At 43.5% G+C, this 18922-nt stretch overlaps 1 protein-coding gene across 1 annotated transcript; it reads left to right on the forward strand.

Moving 5' to 3' along the window:
- Nucleotides 1-441: 441 nt before the first annotated feature.
- Nucleotides 442-17485, forward strand: ACBD3 (acyl-CoA binding domain containing 3). The gene is made up of 8 exons (XM_065735008.1): nt 442-752; nt 6623-6764; nt 7746-7886; nt 8615-8773; nt 10699-10873; nt 13166-13358; nt 14109-14393; nt 15430-17485. The coding sequence occupies exons 1-8, from the start codon at nt 497-499 to the stop codon at nt 15639-15641; spliced, it is 1563 nt and encodes a 520-aa protein (XP_065591080.1). The 5' UTR covers nt 442-496; the 3' UTR covers nt 15642-17485.
- Nucleotides 17486-18922: the final 1437 nt, after the last annotated feature.

Genomic DNA, 18922 nt, shown 5'->3' on the forward strand with positions numbered 1-18922 from the left:
CCCTTGCTCTGTTGTTCTGGGAAAAAGGAATAAAACAGCGTTATGTTTGTGATCCTCAGCCAAAACCAGAGCAAACAGAAGCGGGTGAAGAAGCTACAAAGGATTTTTAAGTGTCAAGTGTCAAAAGCTTAGACGTGAGCCGCCCTCTGCCCCCGCGCACGTGTGGTAAACGGGGAGCGGCACCCGCTCCTCCAACACGTACAACTGGAAACGAAGCGCTTTAAAGACAGCTTTCTACATTTCTTCTGCCTTTCATCCGAAGGCTGCAAGCGTGACTTGATAATCGGCTCCGCTGAGGGACGGGCACGCCGGAGGAGAGGCGCGCTGAAGGGAGGCGATGAAGGAGCCAGGAGGCGCGCTCCCGCCGCCCCTCAGCCGCGGCCGCAGCCCGCGCGGCACGCGACGCGCATCCCCGCGCGGGGGCGTGGCGGGGCCGGAAGTTCCGGGTCGGAGGGAACGGGAAGTCGGGACGTGGCCGCCGGAGCGGAGCCGGAGGATGGCGGTGGCTCTGAGCGCGGAGCGGCTGGAGGTGTCGGTGGACGGGCTGACGCTGAGCCCCAACGCCGAAGCGCCGCCGTGCGAAGCGCGGCCCGGCCAGGGGGACTCGGCTGCGGGGCGGAACCGAGCGGGCCCCGGCTGCCCGAGCCAGGTGGAGGCCGGCGGGGAGGAGGAGGCGGCGGCGCTGAGCCCGGAGCGGCGCTGGGGCTTCGCGCTGGAGGAGCTGTACGGCCTGGCGCTGCGCTTCTTCAAGGGTAACTCCTCCTCGCTTTTAGCGTGCGAGGGAAAATCCGTGAAAGCGTCGCTAAAGCGCGTTTGCTTTAGCTCTCGTCCTGCCTGCGCCTCTTGCCATCGCGGCTCTGAGCCCTGGCACGGCTGCGTGGGCAGAGCCGTGCGTTTGCTCGGCGCTCCCCTGCCAGGTGCGCGCTGCAGGAAATCGGCTGTGTGCTCCGCGGGGAAGAGGTGCGTTCGTTGCAGCGTTGCCTTGTGCTGCGGCGGGGGAGCGCCGAGCAAAGGGCACCGCAGCGGTGTGGCTGCGGTAGAGATGGGGGGCTGCGCCTGGGGGTAGGCTGGAGGTTCTCTGCTGTTTCATGGTGTCAGGAGAGCTGCCTGTTTAGGGTGAGTGCACCACAGGTGGGAAACGTGCCCGGAGAATGGTCGCTGGCTGCTTTTTTCGCTGGGGTTGGCTTGCACTCTGATCGTTGTTAGGAGTGTGTGAACGTATAAACCGTGTTCTTGCACCCTGGCTCTCTACTGATGTACTTTTACAAAACACTTTAATTATTTTTTTCATTAGGTTAAATTCTGACGTAGTTTTTTTGTTTAAGTTGTACTTAAAACCCTAAGAACCATAAGAGTCTGGATTTTCTGTGCCAGAAGCTACTGCAGCCTCGTGTTGGGCTGGAGGCACTGCAGCTCCTGACTTGTTTTTCACTCTTGTTTTACAAACAAGAAGCTTGAGGGAGTTTGTTTCCTTATGAGCATTTGCTTGTAAATCATCATGCAGAAAGAAACGTCTCTGCAGCAGTAAATTCCTTATAGCAGTTGGGTGTTGTCTCATTTTGTCCTTGGTTTAATGTTCTACTGAAACTAGTATTGGTGGTGTCAAAATGAAATAGTGTAGTCATGGTGTGTAGTGTGCTTCTATTACTTCTCATCCTGTAATGCTGCTTATGCTTTGTTTGCTTTTGAAAGGTGAGCAGTCAGTGCAGTGTGTCTAGGTTACAGATACTGTGTTGTATCTGTTTTGTCTCAGGCATCTCTTTTTTTTTTTTGTTGCCTTCTTATTGAAGGCTCAGTTGCAGTTTGCTGCTCTTTAGCTATCCACAATTTATTGTGATGCACAGTTTTGATCATAAGAGGAAAAATTTCCACGTTACGTGAAGATGTCAGACTTTCCAGTGAAAGCCTTGCTCCTTTATCCTTGTGACTGCTAGAAGTCATGTGAAGGGATTGCCTGTATCTTCGTATGTAGCTTCTTGATGAAAGGAATATAATGCAAGGATTGATATTTATAGATATGACAGTAACTTACAGGAGCTTGCAATATTCAGATTACTGATTTATCTAGCTTGTTCTACATCTGTGTGGCTCTGAAAATAAGTGGCCTTATTTCTAAACTGTTCTGATTTACCGATTGACAAAACAACTGTGGAAGTGGGCAGCCGTGTAGATGCTGGGAGACTAATACAGATTCCTACACTGCTTAAAGGAGTAACATCTTGGGGATCTGAAGGTTGCTGCTTGTCAGCGTAGATTAATGCTGGGGTCTCGTTTCTGATTGTTATTGTAAAGACTGTGCTAATCCAGGGGTGGGGTGATGTTTGACAAACTTGATCTTAATGCTGGTTGATAGCAGAGTTTCAGTGTATGATATTAACCGCTTCTATGAAGCAAGAAGAAAACACAAGCCTTGAGCTAAAGGTGGCACTGGAAGATTTTTGGTATCTGTATTAGCTGCTGCTGCTGGTAAGGAGGGAGCTGGGGCAGGGAGGCTAAAGAAGTCACTGGATGTCAAAGGGTAAGCGGTGATCGCTGGTTAAGCAGCTGCTTTTCTGTATCGGTGTGTAAACTGAGCCCTCTGGTTGTAATACATAATGCATGCTCTTCCTGGAAAGTTGATTTGGAACAAAACACTTGAGACGTATTACAGTGACTATAGGTGGCATCTTGCAGAACTGCTCAGAGACAGGGCAAGGTGGGAGTGCATGTAAACGCAGTGTGAAAAGCACAACAGAAGTTGAGCTGCTGTGTTAAAGAGCCTTCAAAGCTGCTTTATCCCAGCTCAGAGAAAGACAGAGGCAGCTGACAGAAGCGCCTTTGATGGCTTATTTTACTTGTGGAACTGGTACAAGCTCTGTCGGTCGAGATGGCTCTGTGAAGGTGTAGGCTGTGTCCTGCAGCAGGAGGGGGCAGCCTGCTTAACTCTGCCGACAAATCTCTTTCACTATCAGCCTAGCTTTACAGTTTTCTGTATCATGTTATTAAAATACCATTGTAACCCTTGGAGTGTTCGTGTGCTGCCTGCAGTGGTTTGTGATGCTGTACATCTGAGTGGGCAGTGTAAAGACCATATCATTCTGCACTCTAAAAGCTCTCCTGCTATCTAAAGTATTCTAATGTTGTTTGACTGCTCCAAGTTATTTCCTCTTAACCTAACAAGAATGCAGCTTCAACCTCAGCAGTGTATCATCCAAAGTGAGTTGTTTGTCCTTGTTTTTTTTGTTCTAATTTAATGGCACAATTGTAGTTCATTAGTTACATAGATACTGGCTTTGAAGAGTACAGAAAAACCCTATAATGTATCTGCATTTGTTACTAAGTTAAGCTTTGATCAGATCTGACAGGAAGGGCTGGTTGATAACCCTTCTGTTGATGCAGATCATCTTCAGGAGAAAAGAACTGAACGTAAGAGAACACTCACTGGAGCCTGCATGCATGGATTCACCTCTCATGTTTCTCAGTCTTGGTCTCGTTCATCAAAGCTCTGCAAATGAACAGCATTAGTATCTGTGATACCTGCTTTTAAAAGCTGTGAGGCAGCAAATCACACTTGAAACTGTTTTCTGGCTTCTTGTAGACAACTGGGACTGAATTCCATCCCATGGAGGTGGGACATTTAGAGGGAGTGCAGTAGGTGAGCTGGAGCCGAAGTTGCAGTGGGTTGTGCTGTGTATCTTACGGGGAAAAAAGTGTATCTCAAGTTACAGAGGAGTAACAGCACACTGAATGATGAAGTTTCTTAAGCATATTTGTTAAACTCCCTGGAGCCTGAATTTGTGGTGATGCCAGTAGTGCAGTGCCACACAGTGACATCTATCCCCATTATCTGCTTTTCATTACTAGCTGTTGGATTGGCTTCATCTTTTAGTGTTTGTATGCTGAGTCCCTGCTGCCGAATCTCTGTTTGGACAAAGATTCCCTGTCAAAGCTCTCTTGGCCTCAAAAACTTCTCTGGCCTGAATAGCTGGTGGTAGGTGTGCAGGGACCTTCCTGTCAGGTGTGACAGTACAGTGCTGTGTCTTCATGGCACACATCTCTGAGGTATGAGCTTGCAGTAAGTGGGAGCTGGTCCTTCTTGTGTTTTGGGTAAACTATTTCATGTCACGAGTGAAATATATATGGGCCATTAGTGCAGCATGCCTAAAGCTTTAGTCTTGCGAGCATACCTTAATTACTAAGGCTTGACTGATCTTCTTGTGGCTGCTGCTAGTGCAGCATTCAGGTGATGAGCATCCTTTTCGATGGGTGATGGTTTGAGGTACTGTCAGTAAGAACTCTGAATCGTCTGTAAGAAAGCTGAAGCTTTCTCTGGCCTTGTAGCAGGAAGAATGCTGGTGGCATACTGAAGGGGTTGTACAGTTGCTGTGCTATTCATTTGCGCATCATTTGGATTTCTCTGTGCATTCCTTGAAGCTGTCTGATATTCTTTAGCTTCCTGTCAGCTGTATTAGGTATGAGGTTGATACCTACTTGATTGGGGCTGCCACAGAAGCTCAAATGGATGTGGTACTTCTGCTTATCTGAGCTGACTAAGGCTCTCTTTTGGCGTGTTTAGTTCTGCAGATGGCTCCAGCTCCTCTGGTTCAGTTTAACTCTCAATACATCCAAGTCTTTGGGGTAATTGTGCATCATGGTTCCTGCTGAGGAATTCAACTGAAAAATGACTAGGATGTGACTTCATTCCCTTGGCTGACCCCAAATGCTTTGCTTAGAGCTTGCTTCTGATCTGCATTATCTCCAAGTCACTGAATATCTGTCTCTTATTTTTGTCCTCTCTTATTTAGCTTGCTTTTCTTTTTCCCTTGGGTCACCATTTCACCATTCCCTGTATGTGCAGAGTTTCCCTTGGTAGTTTAAGCCTTGAGGTCCGACTTTTGTTCTGTGAAGATGCAAATGTGCTGCCCTTAGCTGCGTATCCAAATGGTTTATTTCTTCAGCTTTAACCCTGCTCAAAAGTGAGTGCAAACCCTTGCGTTAGCTGGCTGAGGTAACAGTGCTGTAGAGCACGTAGCAGTGCTTCCTGGCATTCAGACATCTGTGTGCACACAGGTTGCACAAAGTCAGTGATGCTACAGTGGCCCCTTGAGAAGCTTATTTTGCACAGAAGCCCAGCAGAACTTCCCTTGAATTCCTTTATGAAGTGGCTTGGTTTTAAGGGTGCTGCCCCAGGGTATACTTGCGGACTAATAAGTTCTGAGTTAATTGTGAAGTGTGAAGAAGTGAGGGAAAACCTGAACGACCCCTGGGGTGACTGAAGAACAAGATCTGAGACCCAGGGGGAGAATTTTACCTGTGCTGGCTTTGTTGCCAAAGTGCCTTATCCTCAGGTGAAGCTGCAGGTTGTGGTGGTTTGCATCTCTGAAGGATGACAGGCTCCTGGGGTGGGGAGGGACCTCCGGGGCTTGTCAGAGCTTCTGGGCTTTTGAAGCTGAAATAGCTCTTTGCTGTAAGGTTATGTGATGCTGGACAGAGTGCAAGTACTTGAGGTTCTGAAAGAGTGAAACACACTTCCAGGAATGGATAGTAGGAGATTAAATGTTTACCTTCTTAATACGATTCTTGCTTAAATACTAGTGGCATGCATGCAGTTGTTTGACTGAAAAAGTCCAGTGGCATACTAGACTTGCTGTGTCAAAAACACCACTTCTCACTGAGCCCTGCAAACGCTTCCCCTCTGGAGCTTGTCTCCAGTTCTCAGCTTTCAGAAATTCTCAGCAGGCCACATGAGAGATTCCCCCTGCCTCTTCTGTGCTGATTTCCCAGTAATAACTCTGTTTACAATCATGAGCTGGGCGACTTTGCAATTTGTGTCAGCTCTAAAGTCTGAATGTGAACTGAAATGTCCAGTTCAGAGCCCCAAACAACTTGCTCCAGAGTGACCTTCATGATAAAGGAGAGCTGAGTGCCAGTGGCAGCTCTGCTCTGATTCACAGCTGAACGGAAAGCAGTCGGTACAGTCATGTGAAATGTCTGTTGTGTACCTCTGATAGCAGCTTCCTCATTTCAGGCCTTCCAGAAGGAGATATGATGCTTACTTGATTGTTTTTTCTGTTCAAGGAAATGGTCTTTTTGAAATTTTTAAACAAGTGATGTGTTTGCATATAGAGATGCCTGTTTCTTAATCCGTTTTGGCAGTTTGGTAAATAGGTTGACATAAGACCTAGCTTACTAACTCAACTATTTTAAATCAGTGCACATTTTCCTCACTAGGAAATGTGTGATGGGATCTAACCAGGCTTGCTTTAGAAGGTGGTGGTGTGGAACTTGTGGGGTTCTGATAGTTCCTAAGGCTGGAGCTCTCTGTAGGCCCTGATACTGGTTGAGTTGCCTCTAAGATTTCTCATTGTGAGGAGCTATTCCAGCAGCTTTGGCAAAGTGCAGCCATCCAATTGCCTTCAGGGAAAAATTTCCTTTAATTCTGTTTTTCTCTCTGCAGCTCAACTAAAGTTAGGTGTGTTTCTTCTGGACAAATTGTTTTATTTGAATAGAGCTGATTTAGTTTGTGACTTAACCTTTGGTATCTTATTTTTTCAGAGAGGAGATTGTGATTATACAGAATACTCTTTGTTGTCCTATGCTTAACCAGTTAATCGTAACAGAGAAATGTTCTTTTCATCTGCAGAAAAAGATGGCAAAGCCTTTCATCCAACATATGAGGAAAAACTCAGACTTGTGGCACTGCACAAGCAGGTTCTGCTGGGACCTTACAACCCTGATACTTGCCCTGAAGTTGGGTTCTTTGATGTGCTGGGAAACGATAGAAGGTAAAGGCCTTTGTTGATCTTAACTCTGTTTTTCCTGTCTGAAGTAAATGCCATCCAGTTTCAACAGTAAGAAAAGTACATGGATTGCCTCAGTATGGGTGTGTGTGGTAGTAGAAAGTGAGAGCAGCCTCTTCAAAAAACATCACTGAAATCTGAGTCACAATTCAGTAAGGGAGCCATGAGGCAATTATTCAGTGTTTTTTTTTTTAACTACATTAGGAGAAGCTGCTCTGCCAACAGCCCAGTTTTTTATAGCAGTTTAAAGACTTGGTTAACATACAGGTCTAAGAGTCTTCCTCCTACCTTTACACCAGAGTTGCAACAGGCTGAGTCTCATGCCAGTGCTAACAGCACTTGGTGGAGCCTTCCTGTTAGTACACTAAGGAGAACCTCTGAAATAATCTATGTGTTGCGTTCAGACCATGAGTAGATTTTGTTGAGATCAGGGCAGTCTCTTGTTTATTGTTGCTATTTCTAGTTACGAAGGTCAGAGCTGTGTTGCTCTTTGCTTCTCAGAGCTGTACCCAGTGCACTGTTTCTGCTCAAATAGATTTATTTTTTTAGGAAGAACCAAGCTATTGCATTTAATTACTATTTGGTTTCTGTGTTTGTTCATCTGGAACAAATGCATCATATGCATTTTTTTCCACAAACTGGAGTGGAATAAGGATTTAAACAGTAATAATTCATGTTAATTTGCCAACTGATTTATATCTGGGAAGTTTTTGGACACAGTGTAGAGTTTGTAGTAGGGTTGATGGTATGTATTAAATTCCATATGAGCACTTGGTGGTCTTGTTTGAAGTGGTTTTTTGGTAGAAGAGAGCACTGAAATCTGTGTGTTTAGGTTCCATCTTTGAATGGGTTGTGTTTTCTTTGAAGTGTTGCATACTGACATTTGGTTGCTGGTGTCCCAACTGTTTTTCCTTTTCTGGGTTTTCTGTTTGCAAAGAGTTGAGTCGTCTTCTGTCTCTTCCTCAGGAAGGAATGGGCTGCCCTTGGAAACATGTCAAAGCAAGAAGCTATGACAGAATTTGTTAAGCTCCTAAATAGGTGCTGCCACTTGTTCTCAACATATGTTACTTCTCACAAGATAGAAAAAGAGGAACAAGAAAAGAAAAGGTAATGTTTGCACCCTGAGGTGTTGAGGAATAAATTGAACATATAATTCTTAACCTATGGATAGTGTCATGGATAGCTTAAGTTGATGAAATTACTTTGGAAGAGAAAGGCTTGAAGTTCAGGTGGCTGTGGTACCACCTGCTCTCTTTTACTTTACTGGTGATGGGTGGTTATTTCTGAGATGCATATACCTAGAATACAGGGCCTTTTAAAAACGTGGCTCGTTCTGTCACCTTTTTTAAGAAACATGCAGTTCACCAGAATATCTGCCATTGCAGTTTAGCTTATTAATCCTGTATGAGACATGAAATCGTCAGATGCTTGAAACTCCTCTTTTAGTAAGGGTGACTTGATAAAAGCTATCCTGTATCCTTTATGCTAAATGTGTTTATTTAACAGTAGTGTCTGTGATTATCAAACACAAACACATCTTCCAAGCTTCAGTATGAGGTTTCCAGATACTTTTTTCCACCACGCTCTGTGGTGTTAGAATGAGTACTGAATTAAAATAGAGTTTACATTCATCGTACTGCAGAGTGCAGTAAAACCAAGTGATACGTTTTCTCCTGGTGTGTAACAAGACATTTCTCCAGTCCAGTGAAGTGGGAGGAGATGATGCCAAATGAAAAGATTCCTTAGGTAGGCAAAAGGCAGGTTACAGCTCGTTGAAAATAACTTATCCTAGGGTTGTAGAAATGCTGCAATAGCTTATTGAGTGGATGTTGCAGAAGAGAGGAGGAAGAACGAAGGCGCCGTGAAGAAGAGGAGCTTGAGCGTTTACAGAAAGAAGAAGAAAAACGTAGGCAAGAGGAAGAAGAGAGACTGAGAAGAGAGGAGGAGGAGAGGAGGAGAATAGAGGAGGAGCGGCTTCGGATGGAACAGCAAAAGTGAGTAGCTGAAGGAGCTGGCATTTGGAAGAAGTAACTTCTTGCACTTGACAGTTGTGTCTAGTTGTTTAAATAGTTCTGCTAGAATTGAATATCTGAAATGGAGAGCACTCTAGTCTGACAGTGACATTTGCAGTCCTTAGTTAAAAGAGACACAGTTTGTAGGGAATGAGTATCCCGATGTGCTGTTGTATGTGGCCTTCAGCTACAATTGCTTGAGAAGTCTTGTTTGCAGAGAGTCTCTGGGGACTGTGGGTCCAGGCGCTGCGCCTCATCAAAACTTCTGTCTCTGCTTCTTACATGGGTTGTGCTGCCTTCAGCTGAACATGTTATTTAAACCACTGACTGGAAGTTTCTATCCCTTCATAGAGGACAGTGCATTAAAGGGCGACTGCAGTTTGTTGGATTTTTGTTTTCTTTCAAATGCATGGTTGAGGTTTTCTAACTTGGTGGTCTAATGCTACCTCCTTAAAGGCATTCTTTTTCTAGAGGTTGTGAAACGTTTGCAGATCTCAGTTGTGTGCTGGCAATCACTGGATCTTAGCACCTTCCTCAAGGGAGTTGAGAATTCATGTTCAAATGGGCTTAACTTCTGTTTGTACCCCCATTAAGTGGCTTACGTAGAGCTAGAGCTGTACATTCTGTTTCACTGTTCTTATAAATGGATGCTGAAAACATGGATCCAGCATTGCGCACATTGTATGGGAATAAGATCATACAACTCTGGGCAACAGTTCTCTTTAATAATAATGCCTTTTCATTTGGTGTTTCTGAAGCATATCTGTGTAGTGGTTTTGAAAAGGAGGCAAATAATTCACAAGTTTGACTGTTTAACATGGTGAGAGTGTGAAATACACAGATGTAAATGAGCAGAGGATGCAGTGAGTGCTAAGGAGGTGTGGTGAAGACAACAAAAAAAATGTTTTATGAAAATAGTAATTGTGTATCAGGTGGTTGTAGGAGGCTACAGAGATGAAGATTTCCACAGAAAAGGAATGTGGTGAGGTTTATGGATGCCAGGTATATCCAAAGTGGTCACAGTTTGCTGGAAGGTGGTGAGTCGTGCCCTTTAGGATGAAAAGCAATTTAATTTTGAAGCTTGTTAGAAGAGAGGAAGGAAGGAGGGTAAGGAAGAATGAACTGCTCCTCCATTTGCACAATTCTTTAATCTTCTGAAATATCAGTAGCTCGTTACTGATGAATGTAACATGTGAGTTAAAAAATGAACCCTGGGTCAGGGTAGTTGTTTTTTTTTTTTTTATTGTGTGGTTTCTGTTGGCCTTTTGGAGAGGGAAGGAGAATGAAGCCTGTGCTTGACAAACCAGTACATTACTCCTAAAGTTTCTGCAGTTCTGTTTTTTGGAAATGCAGGTGCCCTGTTTTGTAGTTCGCTAATTAGGCCAAAATCAGTTGTGCTTTTCCTGTGCTTGCATACTATCCTGGCAAGTTAAGGTGGTAAGACAGTGGGTTTAGACTTAACAAAAAGCTTTGCTATGCAGGACCACAGCAAACTTGTTCCTAATACTAGCTGTAGAAGGTTTGCTGGGATGGTTTCTGCATGTTTTCTGGAGGACCCAAACAGGGAGTTTTTCCCCTTGCCTGTTTGAGAAATACAGTAATGCGTTTGTACCACTCCTCTTTACTGGACTGTAGATTGAGAACTGTCTCAGAGCTTTTGATTTAGTTCCTTTTTTAACACCTGATTTTTTCAAAGCATTAAGTAGACAAAACTGACATTTGCATATACCTTTAGGCTCTGTTCTGTTATGTAGACTTGGGTGGGGTTTTTTTTTGGTGTTTTGGTGTGGGGTTTTTTTTATTGCTTTTTGATATTTTTGCAGAAATTAAATTGTCACTTAAATACAGGGATTTCCCCAGTAACCCCAGCTGCTTGTAATCTTCACACTCTCCTCCCACTAATTTAGGCAACAAATCATGGCAGCACTGAACTCCCAGACTGCCATGCAGTTCCAGCAGTATGCTGCTCAGCAGTATCCGGGCAACTATGAACAGCAGCAGATCCTCATTCGGCAGCTCCAAGAGCAGCACTATCAGCAGTACATGCAGCAGTTGTATCAAGTTCAGCTTGCACAGCAACAGGTAAGACAGACCAGCTGAGAAACTTGGATTTTTTTTCTTGTAAATCTCTTTGGGAGATGTTAACTTGCCTGCTTTTATCTCTTTGAAAAGCTAATTGCTAAAAGGAGGGGAAAAGTGTTCTAGTGATTAAAGCTGAACATGTATGTAGCAGTTGCATCACTACTGGGTTTGAGGTTGCTGCTTTGGCAGCTTGTGGCAGTACTGACTTCTCTTCCCTCTTGCATCTCATCTGACATCAGTATCTAGGATATTGTTTGCCTGTCTGCCATAGACTGCTTGTGGTCCTGGTAGAAAGAGAATTTCATGTTTCTGGTAGCAAAGGGTGGGAGTAGTAACAGGGATTTTGTATGTGGGCTTGAAAGGCTACTCCTGTTTTCATGGGAATCTCACATCTCTATCAAATGTGCTGTATTCTCTGAAGTTATTTCAAAGCTCAGGGACATCCATCTGCAAGCATCCTAAACAGATGTAAGCCACACTTCAGACTCTGGCACGTCTGACCTCTGTGGGCAGGAGCCAAATCTTAGGTGGCCTGTATCTGCTGGCCTGAGGTCCGTTGTTCCTGATATTAAAGGCGTCAGATTTATTAACTGATTTCCTGTGGAGCTACGTGTTCTGAAGAGGCTGCTGCCCTCAGCAAAGAAGGAGAAGAGTTGAAGTGGTACAGGAAATCGGAGGCTTTCTGTCCTGCTACAGTTGCTCTTGAAGCTTAATGCCACCTTGGTACCGATGCTTTGGTGTCGTAGTAGTAAGTGAAAGCTGCAGTCTCATCAGTCTTGTCTTCAGTGCTTTCTGTAATTGATACCACTCCCTGGAGACTGAGGTGTCTGAGGCACTGCTGCCAATTTTCTTCTGTGCTATCTGCGCTCCTCTCAGTCATAGCTGTCTGATTTCTGCGTATGGAAGACTAATGCCCTCTGAGACTGTGGGCAAAAACAACATTTTACAGCAGCTTATGGAATAATACACCTGCCAGGCAGCGAGGTTTCTTTCAGATCAATACTTGGACAACTCTTCTACAGGAAAGGATGAAAAAGAACTGATAATAGAGCTAAGATATCTAGTTCTTACCGTGTTCCTGAGGATTCAGGTAGCTTACATAATAACACTTTTGAAAAGTATTTTCCTTTTGGATTTCTATAACTCAGCCAATTTGGAAATCTGTTAATGCAATTTAAAAATGCTGCTGTGACACGGCTTTTCCTTAGAGGAGCTTTTGATTAGATTAATTTTGGAAAGGCTGTATACAAAAGTTTTGTAAAAAAAAAAAAAAAAAAAAAAAAAAAAATTCTTGCCACTTTACATTGAAATGAATCTTCATCAGTAGAAGGTGGATCTGGATAGCATCTGTGTAATTGCACAAGTCTGGAATATAACTAATATTTGACTGTTGTCTTCTCAGCCCATCAAGATATCTATATTCCATTCATTCATCAAAATCATATACTTATTAGATTACTCCTTAATGGGTGACTTGGCAATTGTACCTTTTCCCTGTCCCAACAGAAAAGCACATGTAATCTTATTGGTAACTGGTGAGAAAGAAAGGAGCAGGGAGTGTGGGAGGACAGAGTAAGCCTTGAAACTAAAGGGATAACACGTCCAGCCTAAATCCAAAAGGATGCTTGTTATCTTGCATAATCTAATTGTAGGTGTATTTAATTCTTTGCACAGGGACAGTATGTTGAATTCTAACTAAAGAGTTTCAATATACATAAGTCATGCTCTAAAAGCAGCACCTCTGAGCTTTGATAACTCTTCTCCCGCATCGCTCTCAGTCCTTGTGACTCTAGTTTCTGACAAATTAACTAACTTCCTTTCCCGTGCATTTGCTGGAGAATTATTTTGCTACGTTAACTCACAAGCTGACAAAGGTTTAATAAGCTTTATGTACTTAACAGCTCTCTACAGAACTTAGCTCAGACTGAAACTCCCCTTTTTTTCCTTTTTTTTTTTTTAATGAAAGTAATTATTTTCCTTTTTAAAATACGTTTTATAGGGATTACTGAAATGCAGTACTTCTGTAGCTGGGCCTTACTTTATTGTACATGCCCTAATTAATTTGAAAGATGATTCTTCTTGTTTAGGTTGTATCCACCAGCCTGGGAAGCCTTCCCATGATGCAAAGTACCAGTAATTCTCACTGGTTAATGAGTGCAGCTTTGGATCCTTCATGCTGAGCCTCCTTGTGGGGTGGAAGGGAGACATTGTAACTGCCTTTATGCCTTCTACTGGAAAAGGGAGGCAGCTCAGGGTTTTTGTTGTTTTACTTGATTTAATTTTTCATTTCAGGCAGCCTTGCAGAAACAGCAGGAGGCAGTTGTGGCAGCAGCAGGGACACCTCTGACTACTGCATCCAAGGTGAATGTACCTGCCCAAGGGGATGTGCCATCTATTAATGGGCAAGCCAGTGCACACGCAGACAGCCCTGAAAAGGAGCTGGATCCAGAGGCTTTGGAAGAAGCATTGGAGAATGGACCAAAAGGTAGGATTAGCTAAATTACTTAATGAAAATGAACCACAGAAGCCTTCATGAGGATTCAGGTTTCTTAAAAACCATGGTTGGTCATACGTGGTTTAATTGATCTATGAGAGAGCTAGGAGAGCTTTTATTTTTTCTAAAGGAGAACATATTGTGTTGGCAAAATAGTTTTGAGAGGAGGGAGAGAGGAAGCAGTAAAAGCACTTCAAGTAGTGTGGATGGGATGCAGAAGCTCTTTTCACACTTCACTTAGCTTTGCTGCAGCAGTGTTGGAAGAGAAGGTAACAGTTCTTGCAGAAAGCTGTTCTGTGCAGAAGTATGTTCTAACATTGCCCAAAACTGAGTGTTGATTTAGTCTTGGGGATTAAAAGAAGGCCAAATCTTATTCTGTGTCTACTGCCCTTCCTGTGGCATAGCCCTGTCCTGTGTGCACTCCAGATTACCGTCCCCTTGCATCTCCCACTTTCCTCTGACTGCTTCTAGGAAGCTGCAGAAGTGAAGCAGGAATAGTAGCTCTCCAGCAGCTCTCCCATCACCCACTGGTGTTTCTGGATGTTGTTCTCTTACATTCATCCACGGTCAGTAGTCCTCAAAAGACTTGCTTGGGTCCCACTAAGGAGCTTCCACTAGCACAGTCCCTGTCTTAATGGAAGCAAGCATGATGCTTATTGTCCTCAAGTACACCTCAGTGCTTTAGTGTGCAATGTAAGTAACTGAAACAGGAGCTTAACTGGGATATTTCCCCCCCTCTAGATTCTGTTCCAGTGATAGCTGCTCCATCCATGTGGACACGACCCCAGATAAAAGACTTCAAAGAAAAAATCCGTCAGGATGCAGACTCTGTGATCACAGTGGGCCGAGGGGAAGTGGTTACAGTTAGAGTACCAACTCATGAAGAGGGGTCTTACCTCTTTTGGGAGTTTGCTACAGACAATTATGACATTGGTTTTGGGGTGTATTTTGAGTGGACAGACTCCCCTAATACTGCAGTGAGTGTGCATGTCAGCGAATCCAGTGATGATGAGGATGAAGAGGAAGGTAAGCGTGCTTATTTTTCATGAAATTCTAGTCTTGCAGACATTGCTGTGCAGGAAAACTATGCTGTCTTGTCATCTCCTGGTTCTCACAACTCTGCAGTGGCATGGCTTCCATCTAGCTGGCATCTCATCTTCAAATAGAAAGTAAAATTCTGACTTTAACTTCAGATGGTCTCATTTGATCATTGATTGATTATAATAGTTGAGGATGGGGAAATAATTTTCCCAATATATTGCTTGCAACTTAGAGTGCCTTCTTGTCCAGTTTAGTTGAATTTGAACTCACATTGTAACAGAGCTTAGCAAATCTGCATATTGAAAAGCTTAAGAAAAAATCTTGCCCTGCTGTTCATGAAATCTTTCTATGGTAGAAGCTTTCTTTGAGGCTTCAACAAAATAGCAGAGACAAAAGAGCAGTTCTTTCTAGTGGCCAGGACCCAGGTTACAGCTTATACCTACTGGGGAGCCCAGCTCTCCATCAGAAAAAGCAGTGTTTTGAAAGTGTCATGCAACTTGCTTAGATGGAGCTGCTCTGACGCAGGAAGAGGTGACCTTCTGCATATTCCTGCTAGGAGATCAGTTAGTAGCAAATATGTTGAAAGATCAGAGGCAGTTAGTGTGGGTAATGTCTTGATCAGAAATAGAGTTCAGCATCTTTGCAAACAGGCACAGCTATGCTGGATATAGAATGCTTTAATATCAAAGTGTAAAATTTGTATTTAAAGCAGGCAGTATCTAGATTGTACCAAAGGCTGACTTGCCTTTCATCCAGTGCAGTTTTGCAATGGTAAACTGATGATTTGCTTTCTTGAGGGGGTACTGACTGATCCTTCTGCAGTGAAGGAATATAGCACACAAACCCATACTTGTTCGTCTTCCCTTTCAACAGTTCTTCTGTAGGCTTGGTATGAACTCCTTCAACTAACAAAGCAGAATGCCTTGTCTGCTGCAGACAGATACGAGGGAGGGTCAGACTTTAGTTTTAAGAGTAAATTAGTCACCCCTGTTAACTGATGCTTTTTTTTTTTTGCTTGCAGAAAATGCTAGCAGTGAAGAAAAAGCCAAAAAGAATGCCAACAAGCCTCAGCTAGATGAAATAGTGCCTGTGTACAGACGAGACTGTCATGAAGAAGTGTATGCTGGCAGCCACCAGTACCCAGGGAGAGGAGTTTATCTCCTGAAATTTGACAACTCCTACTCTCTATGGCGGTCAAAAACAGTTTACTACAGAGTTTATTATACTAGATAAGTATGGCTGTGTTTGAGGCTGGGCTGTGCAGAAGATGTCATTTTATTTGGAAATTTCTCCAAGCATAATGGATCCTTTTGAGTTTGTCTTATCCTGTCTGTATCTATATGGTTTGTGCGAACTTTAACAAGTAAACACTGGGATCTTCCTGCTCCACGACACTAATGCATATTGCATTGGGCTTAACACAGGATCTCCCTGGCCCTTTGGGGTATTGGAGTTAACCAATGGCAGTCATTGGCTCCAGTGCTTAAGGTCACATCAGCTGCGTTGTCAAAGCCTCATGTAAAAAGGGGGAGGGGATTACTAGTTCACTGGCTGGGTGATCTGAGGTTTCCAAGTCTGGATGCTTTCAATAACTTGTTAACAGTTAATTTAAAGGTCCCATCAATAACCGGTAGATTTGGATGCAGTTTGCTGTGTAGCAGGTTTCTCTTAACTGTAATCAAATGTCAGATTTTTACACCATTAAAACTTAATATTTCAGTTGATGCAAGTTTAGAAACAAGTTGTCTCGAGTCTGTCCTCATCAAAGAAGAAAGATTCAGTTCCTTAAACGAGTGTAAGCTTTAGGCAAGGACGATCAACATCTTTAAAGTACAGCAGGTGACCTCTTCTGAAGACATAAACTGCAAGACAGTTGTAAGTATACACAACAAGTAGAACCTTATTCTCTGCCCTGCTGTTAGCCCTAGAACACTTTTGGAAGCAACTGGCTTTGAAGTAGGGCACAAACTATTTATAAGTTTGGGTTTTTCATGGAATAGACTGAAAAGAAAAAAAAAATCTGCACAACTCTTTGGTTGATTGGTTTGTTTGTCTGTAGAACCTGAATAAGCATGTTGTGCATCTGAAGAGCAGTAAGTCACTTTGGTTAAGTGTAGAAATGAGTGTTGCACTAATTATGGAAATCATTGCCAGTTCATTTGTATCCGAGCTTGTGGTACTTTGGTGCACACTTTCTGCTTTAGTCTGTAACTGTCTGTGGAAAGCCAGGACACACTTAATGTAGTTTTCATCTCGATCTGTGGTCTGTTTGGCTTGGTTAGGGCATTTCTTGTTCTGTGTAGCCAAAAGATGCAAGTGGCTGTTAGAGAACGTGGTAAATACCTGCTCTCCTTGGAGCCTTGTGCCTGAGGGCTGATGTTACCACGATGACTTGTGGAAGTGCTCTCTGCATCAGTAATGCACTATGTTACTGAAAGGAATCGGTTGCTTGGGGTCCATCAGGTCGGTTTTTGCAGTGAGATTTCCATTGATTAGCTGCAGCATGTACAGCTCCACAGAAAATGGTGACGAGTTTGGGGGATTTGTTGGAGTAATGGCTTTGTACATACATGATATTTTACTTTACTCATACCAACCATGGAGATGCTTCTCCTGGAGTGTTTAACTTGTCATCTTGTGTTTGGTTCAGCAACACCGTACCAGCTTGTAGCTAGTTAGTGCTGCTTTATAAAGCACTGTACGATGTTCTGCTCTTGTGTACATACAGTATATAAACCATGAATTTAGGAGGTACTTTGCTTTTAAAGAAAGAAATGTATTTAATGTAAAAACAAAAAACAAACTTTTAAAAAAAGGCAGGCACTAATATATATTTCTTCCAGTCTTCAATTTAGATTTTTGTCCATACAAAACTGTTACAACTTTTTTCCTCTGAAGAGTATCTGTCCTTGGAAGCGGTGTTTGTCGCTTTACATGGCAGCACTTACTGTCGTGTCTTGATGTTAAGTTTTCAGACTTTTTTTATTGCCTCTGGCTGTTGGTTAGTACAGTACAAGTGCGATTTCAAGATGCCCTGAGATAGTATTTAATCCTAATTAAAATACATTTATCTGTAATACTGTTGGCTTTTCATTAATTTGGGAACCTTGGCATTGCTGTGTATGGCTATTCAGCTGAGATAAGCTTGTCATCTTCCCTTTCCTTTTTTAACAAGTCAGTGCTGTGCTGCCACTGTGTTTTCAGTGGCCTAGCTACTTGGGCTAAAAGCTCTGTTGGACAGATGTTTCCAGCTTGTTGGATGGTGCTGTCTATCAATACTAGAAGAGCTCGAATGTCATAATCACTTTGTTTGGAAAGTGATCTTCTGCATGAAAAAAGGTTGGGTGCAGGCAGCCAAGAGCTGTAAGCTGGTTTCTGCCTGGGAAAAATGTGGCTGCCTTTGCCCCCAAGGATTAATCAGCCCATCCCCAGGGAGCAACAGGCCCTGCTGCACTCTCCTGAAGAACCTGAGCCCTCTGCAGCAGTGGGGTCATTCCAACTCACTCAGCCAAGTAGTGCTGGCACAGCTGCATCATTCACATGATCGTGTTCCCATGTTTTAAGTGGGACCTGCTGGTTAGTCCTATACTGGTATGGGATCTGTGTGGCAGTAACAGATGCCTGAGGTTGTGCTATGGACTCCTGTGATGGCTCTTGGCTCAAAGAGCAAGAGACAGGCAGAACTATGAGTGGGAGGGAAGGTAAGAAAGCCAAATTGCACTGAGGCTTCTCCTGGCCTAAATCACCCTTGGCTGCATCCAAGCTGCTAGCAAGCAGGGTACCCTGGAGCTGAAGCCAGAAGAGGGTTTCTCCATAGGTTCAGTCATTTTTCAGGTCGTGTTGGCATCGTCTGTGCCTGTGGCCAGCAGCCTCTTGAGCTCATGCTTCAGGATCTCACAAGGGAGTGAGCAGGAGCCTCTTTGGTGAGAACAAAACAAGTAAGTGCTGTGCTGTTTGAACTTTCTTTTCATCATCTCTCTTCTAATTGCCCTACATTGGTCTGGTTCTGTCACAGATTAGTTTCATGTGAAACTTAGGAGTGCATCAAAAAGCAGAGTAATTACAGCAGCAAGCCTTCTGTAAATGGATGTGTTTCATGTGTATATAAACTCCCCTTTCTCCAATTAAAAGTAAAGCATTGTACTCCTTACAGCTCACTTAAGATTGCTCTCTGCTACAAGAGGGTTATCAAATGTCTCTGAAATGAACCGAGTCATTTGCAACAAAGCTAGGTGGTGCAACCTAGACTGGCAAACCTAGATTCTAAACACGGTGGGCCTTTGAGAAACATTCAGTAATTAATCTGAGAGACAAACTGGGCCTATGTGAAGTGTCATTAGAAATGACACTGTCTTCAGAAATAGTCCACGTTAATTTTGCTCATGCTGCCTCTTCTGTTTTGAGGCAGTTGCATGGGAGACATCAGAGCAAGGTCTTTCTTGATTTGATCTGATAGTGATAGGACAAGAGGGAACGCCTTTAAACTGAAAGAAGGGAGGTTTAGGTTAGATGTT

Source organism: Cyrtonyx montezumae, unplaced genomic scaffold (assembly GCF_038088225.1).
Source record: "Cyrtonyx montezumae isolate F1298 unplaced genomic scaffold, pur_monq_1.0 scaffold_0, whole genome shotgun sequence".
In the NCBI taxonomy this organism is placed as follows: domain Eukaryota; kingdom Metazoa; phylum Chordata; class Aves; order Galliformes; family Odontophoridae; genus Cyrtonyx; species Cyrtonyx montezumae.

Coding starts and splice junctions, on each gene's coding strand:
- ACBD3 (XM_065735008.1), top strand. CDS start 497: ATGGCGGTGGCTCTGAGCGCGGAGCGGCTGGAGGTGTCGGTGGACGGG. Junction 6,765..7,745: donor GTGCTGGGAAACGATAGAAG/GTAAAGGCCTTT, acceptor TCTCTTCCTCAG/GAAGGAATGGGCTGCCCTTG. Junction 13,359..14,108: donor ATTGGAGAATGGACCAAAAG/GTAGGATTAGCT, acceptor CCCCCCCTCTAG/ATTCTGTTCCAGTGATAGCT.